The sequence below is a fragment of the Zingiber officinale genome, chromosome 4B, assembly GCF_018446385.1.
Source record: "Zingiber officinale cultivar Zhangliang chromosome 4B, Zo_v1.1, whole genome shotgun sequence".
NCBI classification, from domain to species: domain Eukaryota; kingdom Viridiplantae; phylum Streptophyta; class Magnoliopsida; order Zingiberales; family Zingiberaceae; genus Zingiber; species Zingiber officinale.
Genome location: NC_055993.1, coordinates 120,256,703 through 120,265,747, shown reverse-complemented (window position 1 = coordinate 120,265,747; position 9,045 = coordinate 120,256,703). Strand labels below are relative to the sequence as shown.

At 35.1% G+C, this 9,045-nt stretch overlaps 1 protein-coding gene across 5 annotated transcripts; it reads left to right on the top strand.

The window, feature by feature from the left end:
* The first annotated feature begins 2,831 nt into the window (after positions 1 to 2,831).
* Positions 2,832 to 6,866, top strand: LOC121976282. 5 transcript variants are annotated; one of them, XM_042528380.1, is made up of 7 exons: positions 2,836 to 2,968; positions 3,475 to 3,549; positions 3,640 to 3,714; positions 4,328 to 4,435; positions 4,526 to 4,674; positions 4,752 to 5,298; positions 5,375 to 5,468. In XM_042528380.1, the coding sequence occupies exons 1-5, from the start codon at positions 2,911 to 2,913 to the stop codon at positions 4,537 to 4,539; spliced, it is 330 nt and encodes a 109-aa protein (XP_042384314.1). In that variant the 5' UTR covers positions 2,836 to 2,910; the 3' UTR covers positions 4,540 to 4,674; positions 4,752 to 5,298; positions 5,375 to 5,468. The 5 variants fall into 5 exon arrangements, with proteins under 5 accessions (XP_042384316.1, XP_042384314.1, XP_042384315.1 ...); XM_042528382.1 differs by lacking the exon at positions 5,375 to 5,468 and having other exon boundaries at positions 2,832 to 2,968; positions 3,478 to 3,549; positions 4,752 to 5,299; XM_042528381.1 differs by lacking the exons at positions 4,752 to 5,298; positions 5,375 to 5,468 and adding an exon at positions 6,670 to 6,866.
* The last annotated feature ends 2,179 nt before the right edge of the window (positions 6,867 to 9,045 follow it).

Here is a 9,045-nt window from a genome sequence, read left to right as displayed (position 1 = left end):
GCTTTTTTCTTGAGATCTGCTGTCCAGTCTTCAGGATCCACTAGATTCCCGGCGTTGTCCACTGGAATTTTGTAAGGTTTCGTAATGCTCATCCACTGGTCGAAGTCTGTTTTGAGGTAGACCTCCATGCGCTTCTTCCAGTAAGGGAAGTCGTCCCCGTTGAAGAGTGGAGGTCGCACTGTGGGACATTCTGTGCACAGGTAAATAACCAAAAAAAATATCCCAAGACTTGGTCTTGGATTAGTAGTGCGGGAAGAGAAAGATAGAAAAAAAATCTAGATTCGTGTTGCACTAATTTAAATTGATTAGTGGAATATTAAGTTAACGAAACACCAATTTTAAAATTAATTATTTAAAAAAAAGAAAAACAATTCACCCCCTGTCTGATTGGTGGTTGCACCAAATCAGAGCGGTACCTGCTCTGATACAACTTGTAGGACCGTTAGATTCGATAGAGGGGGGGGGGGGGGGGGAATATCGATTCGAAAAAGACGAGTATAAACGCAGCGGAAAAAATAAAGTAGACACAGATATTTTTACTTCGTTCGGAGCCTGTGACGACTCCTACTCGAAGGCCCGTGGTCCTTGACCACTTTCGTTGGGCAATCACTAACAAGTCGAAATATGATTACAGAATAAGTACAGGAAATGCTAGTAATAAAGCAATACCGACAAAGAAAATTAAATAAAAACCGGAAGAGCACTTTTGTCGGAGCGTTGTTGACGTCGCACTTGTACGTCGAGCAGCAAGATCAGCAGTAGAAGAGTTCTCAGTAAAAGTTGATTTTGAAGCTCCTGTCTGGGGCTTCTTTTATATGCCCTTCCGGGCGCCTGGAGTGTGACGTAACTGCTCAAACCAAGATACTCCACGTGGCGACGACCTGGCTGGATAAAATTCGCCTTCCGGGCGCCCGGATCCCCTCCGGGCGCCCGGACCACCTTGTTCCAGAAAGACTCCTTTTTCCTGCAAAACAAGGTTAGTCCGAGGCAAATATATATCCTGTAAAACAAATGGTTAGCACAGTTAAAGTTCAACAGATGGATAAAGAGAGTATGACTTAGATTCCGTCTTTCCGAGACCGGAATCTAGTCACGATCTCGACTTAGACATCCAAAATGGATCTAAGCCGGATTGACGCCTAATGTCCCCTTCCTGGGAACGCGTCCTCACAGTCACTCCCCTCTAGTGACTTACCTCACTTACCTGCCAGACGTCCGGTCAGCCCGTCGACCCGTCTGGACTTCTCGCCAAGCGTCCGGTCAGCCCGTCGACCTGCTTGGACTTCTCGCCAGCTATCCGGTCAGCCCGTCGACCTAGCTGGACTTCTCGCCAAGCGTCCGGTCAGCCCGCCGACCCGCTTGGACTTCTCGCCAGCTATCCGGTCAGCCCGTCGATCTAGCTGGACTTCTCCTGCACACTCGATCAAAGTGTCAGACAACAACACAACTAACTTAACCTATTTGTCATTCATCAAAACCTGGGTTAGACCGTTAGTGCTACCCGCACCAACACATACTTGGCACATTCTGTTTCACATGACTTAATGTAATCATTTGTCACACTATCAACAACCTTTTTTAGAAAAGGAACCCGCACCTCATGATAACTAGGTCCTTTTAGACCTATACCATATTGGCCAACCAAGTCCAACATTCTTTTGAAGCTTGAATAGTTAACGACATTAAAAGGAATTGCCGCATCATACATCCACTCAGTTATGGCCATACAAGCTTTTTCCCTCAATTCTTTCTTGTATGCCTCATTTATCGTAGTTTGTCTTTCTTTACCCTTTCTACTTTCAATATTTTTTTGTACATTAGGAGAAAAATACTTATCCATTGGACCTATTTGTCTGGGCCTTTTTTGCATATTCACTGATCTAGAACTTGTACTTGTACTTATAGGCGGCGGCACAACTTTAGCTCCAATATCATCCATATCAATATCATCACCAAGAGGGTCTACATCCTCAAAGTCCATTGTCGCAAGTTTAGAAAGATTACTTTTCTCCGTCTTTTTCTCCATGAAAATTTTAATTTCTTCACGTACATGAGGCGGACATTTTTTGCAAGTCGTAGTGTTTCGAAACCCCCCAACAAGATATTGTTTTGCACGATAAATACCCCCTTTTGTAACTTTTTGACAAAAGTTACAAATTAAATCATTTTTATTATCCGGATTAACTCTTTGAAAATAATTCCATCCCGGATCTTTTGATATATATGTTGGAGTATCACTACTACCTTCCATGATAATTGAATAAGAAAATAGTCTAAAAAATTAAAAATAAAAATAAAATCAATAAGGTACCAATAAGAAAAAAGCATTGTACAATCTGTACCAGCAATTTAAAAGTAAAACTTAGACCAATTCAGGCATTGTACCTACAGCTTGAAAAAACAAAAACCAGTAAAAAAATAAAAATGTTCATTTCAAAGCAAAACAAAAAGCAGTAAAGACAAAAAAAACAATAAAAAATCTAAAACACTGGACAGTGGACAGCACGCCAGCACCAATACAGCAAAACAAAAAACAGTAAAGACAAAAAAAAATGAAAAACAGTAAAAAAAATTGAAATACTGGACAGTGGATAGCAGCACGCCAGCTGCAGTAGGAAGTCAGCAACATTAAAAAGTTGAAATACTGGATAGTGGACTAGACAGTGGACACTAAACTAGGAAACAGGAAAATGAGACGAAGAACACGAACCGGACAGCAGCGAAAAGAATACTCGGTGGCGAAAAGAATACACAACTGCAGCAGGTAAAAAATACAGAAAAGAAGAAGAAAAAGAACGAAGAGAAGAAGAGACGAAGAAGATGATAACAGAGGAATAAGAAGAAGAAGAGAAGAAGAAGAAGTGAAGAACAGAAAAAATAGAAAAAAGAAGGAAAACATACTTGGCGACGATGCAACTCAGCGATGGCGCGACTCAGCGATGGCGGCGGCGGACAGAAATGGGTTCAGGTTTCTTCCTCCCTTCTTGCGTTCTCTTCCTTCCTGCGTTCGCGTTTTCTGCTGCGTTTCTGCTCCTGTTTCCCATGCCCTAATTCCAAACAACGCTGATTTGGAATGTTATTTTTTGGTTTAAAATCTAGATTTGGTCACGATCTATCGCGGCGCCTCGATCGCGCCTCGATCACGCCTCGATCGCGCCTCGATCGCGCTTCGTTGAGGTGCAAAGGCGCACAAGGTGCGCCTAGGTGCGCGCCTAGCGAACAGCGCCCGCCTCGCTTGGGAAGATGCGTTTTCCCCAGCGCCTTGTGCGCCTAGCACCTCGGGCGCGCCTCAGGCGCGCCTCTAACAACACAGCTTATATTTGACTTAACAACTCGAGAGTTGTAGAAATGAGATCCTCTCATGCAATACCTTACTATATATGTTTGGATGATATATGGTGATATGTATTTTCTCTTCATTTTTAACTATTGATTTTTTATAATTTAAAATTTGTTACTAACTTTTATTTGTAGTAGGAATGACTCCTAAGCGCCGAACTAAGAGAAAATCACCAAGTATAAGTAAAAATCACACTGATCATGAACAAGGTAATATCTCTTTTTATGCATGACAAATTTAATAACTGATTGTGTTTATTCATATTTATCTTTTTTTTAATGAAATCAATACTTTTACAGCTAGTCAAAACATAGAAAGTACCTTGAATAACCAAAGAGATATAGTTTCAAATCAACTTCATGTTGATGTGCAAGGTAATGTCCCACTTGTTAAAAAGTAGAGGGTATTGTTGCATAACATCCATAGTGAGGATGTTGCTGTACTATTGTTGTTACTGCTATGTTTGGTATACTATCCTTCATATTTATCTTCCATGGATGCTGATGTACTATTGTTGTTAATGCTATGCTTAGTATAATTTAACATCACGCTGCAGTACTATTTATATGAACATAGTACTATTTACTAATGATATGCTTAGTATATGAACTTCCATGGTTCATATTTATTCATATTAATGCAGCAGCACCATCATGCTGCAGTTAACATCACGCTACAATGGCACCATAACGCTGCAACATAATGTTATGCAGCGTCACCATCTCGATTACCTCGGATAAGTGCTATTTTTTACTGCCTTCTGCCCATACTTCCTGCACCGGTAGCCATCTTCAATGTGGACTAAATATCATAGTAAAAATGATGATTCATTTCATTGGAATTGCTATAAACTGATTACCTATTTAACGACATGCTTATTCTTACTATATATGTTTGGATGATATGTGCTGATATATATTTCCTTTCCATTTTTAACTATTGACCTTTTATTATTTATAATATGTTAATAACTATTATTTGTTGTAGGAATGACTCCTAAGCGTCGAACTAAGAGGAAATCTCGTTTTAAACTCCAAGATGAGTTAGATATGCAACCGCCAAGTATAAGTAAAAATCACACAGATCATGAACAAGGTAATATCTCTTTTTATGCATGACAAATTTAATAACTGATTGTGTTTATTCATATTTATCTTTTTTTTTATGAAATCAATACTTTTACAGATGGTCAAACATAGAAGGTACCTTGAATAACCAAAGAGATGTAGTTTCAAATCAACTACATATTGATGTGCAAGGTAATGCCCCACTTGTTGAAAACATATCTTCAGTTCCAGACCAGAATGATGATATGAACCAGGAATATAATGAAGGTAACATATATGAATAATGTAATAATTTAATTGAATCATTATTTTAAAGTTGTATTATAACTTTTTTTTTTGTACAGCTAGTGAAAATGAACATAATGTTAAGAGGAAAAAAAAGAGGTCCTACATTTCTCAAAGAAATTTGGGACCGACCAAGTACACTGCCACGCATTAAAATTCTATGTGATGATATGGGACGTCCTATAGGAACCAAAAAAAAAAAAAATTTACTGATTTCTTGGGTTCTTTAGCAAGGAATGGTAAGTATTGTCCAATTGATATAGAAGATTGGCACAAAATGCCAATGGACAAAAAGAAAGACATGTTAAATGTTATAAAGGTAACTGAATTACTTTGTATAATTTTAGGATTTAAAAATTGTAATTTATGCAATAATAATTTGTCTATATATTTTTTTTATAGAATAAGTATGCCCTTCCTTTAGGGACGAAAAATTGGACATTATGCTCAATAGCAAAAAAATAGAGAAATTGGAAGTCTGAACTAAAAAGAAAGTACTATGATCTTGAGTTGTCAATTCAAATTCTTTTACAACAAAGAGATGAAAGAGCTCAAGTAGAACAATATATGAGACTAGTTGCTTTTTGGAACACAGAAAAATCAAAGGTATGTATTTTATTTATTTAAAATATAATGTTAGTAGACTTTTATTTTATGTATTATGTGTAATTTAATATATTAGGAAAGAAGTGAAAAGAATAAAAATGCAAGAAAGCAAAGGATAATGAATCAAACCACGAGAAGGACATCTTTTTCTCAAGTGCAACAAACATTGGTAGATCTTTTTATCATATTATAATTTTATGTGCATTTGATTATAGAAATTAGTAACCAAATATATTTCAGGAAAAAGAAATGGGACATCCTCCAACACGAGTTGAATTATTTCATGCATATTTTACTCATGCTAATAGAACTCCCTCAAGTAATATTGTAAAAGAAAGATTGGTAAGATGCTTTATACTCTTCATTTATTTTATTTTAAAATATTTTTTAATTATCATTATGTATGAACTAAATCTTAACATGTCTTGAAGGCTGCAATGAAAGAACTAGAAAATCAACTTCCTGAAGATTACAATGATCAAGTGAGCCCGAATGATATATTTGCTCAAATCATGGGACCAGATAGATCTGGTCGAGTACGTATGCTTGGTGATGGAATTAGCCCATCTGATTTATGGGGAGTAGTTCCTAGTCATGGCACATGCAATCGACTAGTTATGGAACAGAATGCAAAGTTAGAACAGATGAATGAACAAATCAAAAAGCAAGGCCAACATATTACAATGTTAGAAACAAAGATTTCTGAACAATCAAGCACAAATCCTCTTTCAAATTCTAATAATAGTCGACACACTTCATCGAGTAGCAATCCACAAGGTTCTATTCCATCTCGTCCAACCTTGTAGGTAAGATTTTTTTTTTAAATTTCTATTTTATTATATATTCTACACATCTTGAAAAATTGTTGCTATATCTTTCACTTTCATGTAGATTGGAAGTTCTGTCTTGATCAAAAGTTTATTTGATCCAACAAAAACTATGGCAAAAGGAGTGCTCCTCGACATGGATCCAAATAATATAGTAGGGAGACAAAAACTAGGACCAAATTGGTGTGAAGTACAAGTACTAGTCGTCCTAGAACCCGAAGAAAATTTAATTAGACCTTATGATCTTTTACAAAGGTTTGCGGATACACTTGGAGAACTGATAGCTTGGCCTTGTCATTTGGTATGATTTAAACATTTTAGTGAAATATTATTAATTTTTTATATTTATCATGTTATTAAAATTTTAAATAAATATGAAATGTATTTGTAGTTGACAATATACGAAGATTTCTATTAGTGCATATAGAATAATACTTTATATGTTTCTCATTCGGTATGATTTTCAATCTTTTAAATTATGTTTATTAGGTTTATATTTTCATCGTTTAATTTACTTATACAAATTTATTGATTGTATTTGTAGGTGACAGGTACTTGGATTTTGCATATGATGGTTGAAGATGATTGATTGTAAATTAGTTGATTTTTTATTTTATAAGACTTTGTTAGTTTTAAAACTCAATGATTTGTTAGTATTTAGTTAGCATTGGATTCAATACTTTTACATTAGTAATGCATTTGTATTTTTGTGATGATGGGATGAATTATATATGATGATATGGCGAATGAATTGGATATTTTAGATATAAAACATTTCTATTCTTATTGTGATGATGGTTAAATTGTGATGACGTGTAACTTTTTCTATTATGTGATGAATGTTTTGTGTTATGAATAAATATTATTAATTTATTGTGGTGTATTCTAAATATTTCTATTTAATGTTTTTATAAAATATTATAATTAACATTTCATAATGTCATTATAGATTATATAAGATTATAGTTTAAAATATCCTTATAAATTATCATTACTAACATAATTTATTGTCCTTATATAAAAATTTAAAACATTTATAATTGTCAATATAAATTAGTTTAGGTGACATTTATATTTGTCCTTATTTACATAATAAAAAGGCATGCATAAATGTCCATGAAATATGTTTTCGTGACATTTTCGATTGTCATTATATTCCTATATTTAAGACACTTTTGAAGTTAGCATAAATATTTTATAATGACATTATACAAATGTCAGGAATGCTAGAGGGTCTATGCTAACACCGCATATCAATACATTTTTTGGTGGTGTCACTATAGCTTTAGTGTCACTAAAAGTAAACTATAAGGGCATTTATGTGTGTCCTTAAAGACCTTAATTCTAGTAGTGACTTTGTTGAGATTCGAATCCCAGATCTCATTGTGGCATTATCATGTACCCTTCAATTGTGGTAAAAAAGGCGAATACGCTCGTTCCCAGCGCCCCCGCCAGTCCATCCCAAGGCCAATACGGAAAAAGTAAATCACAGGCGGCTACTAGCCTTTGGAATAGTGATTAGCACATAAAAGAGATATTTATCTCGACTTTACCGATTATCATGTACCTTCAAGAACCGGGTAGAACTCTTGATTAATCATGTAAAAATCATAAAAACATGAGTAAATACCTATGCTACCGGTATACCATGCATAATAATATAAACATGCATAATATAATTTGAATGGTGCAAATATAACATGCTCATTTAATTTCTTTTAAATCATGCATGCAACGTAGCCTTAAAATATATCATAAAAAGAAAATTCATAAAATTCCATAATCGTATAAAAATAATCCTTTTTATCATACACCCTGCAAGAACCGGGAAGAGCTTGGTTAGATCGTTTAAAAACGATCCGAAAAAAATGTGGGTCAATACATAACATTATAAACATGCATACTATAATTTGAATGCTGCAGATCAAAGGAAAAAAAGGAGGGTTTAAGAAGTGTCTTTGCGCGTAAAATGCTCGAATTTCGATCCTTGACGTGAGAAGACAAAGAGCACGAGTAAGGATCCTTTGGCCAGACCTCCTCTCTCAAAAACCTCACATTTTTTTTTCTTGTTGTGCTTTGGCGAGGACGACCACAACGGCTGCCGTTTCCCCTGTTTTTTTTCCCTAGGTCCTTGGTTTGGTAAGGCAATGTGTGTGTACACACACACAGGGATAGATATCTAGGCTTCATAAAAAAAAATTTCTTTCAAATTAGTTAAATTTTGTTTTGTTACTTATTTAGTTATCATTTATTTAAATTAAAATGAATAAATCATCTACTTAAATTAATCTAGCAATTTAACTATTTACATGAAAGTGATTTATGTTAGGGGATCTTGGGCACAATAGTTATCTTTCATTCCACAACTGATAAGAGTTCTTATCTATTTTCTTTCGGGGTATCTTAGGTTCCCTCCATATGAGCTCTGACAGTCCAGAGCTTAATAAAAGAACATTCATCATTTTTATTAAAATTCGATTATTTCGCTTAGCAACACCATCTTATTGAGGAGTATGGAGTATAAGGAGTTGTTGTTTCGTGTTTGATCCCATGTTTGACACACAACTCAGTGAACGGTGATACGTATTCATCGCCTCAGTCATTTTGAACCATCTTAATCGTTTTGTTAAGTTGGTTTTCAACCTCATTCTTATAGAGAGTGAATTTCTCTATAACTTCATCCTAACTTTTGAGAAAATACAAAAAATAATACTGTGTTATTATCAACAAAAGAGATGAAATATTTATTACCATCACGTGTTCGCGTATCTTTTAGGTCGCACACGTTAGTGTTGATTAGGCCAAGTGGTTCATTACTTCTTTTAACATGCTGAAAGGATGATCTTATCATTTTCACTTCAACACAAATTTCACACTTATGTTTCAGGTCAAGGAAGAATGTAGGTATGCTTCGCATGTT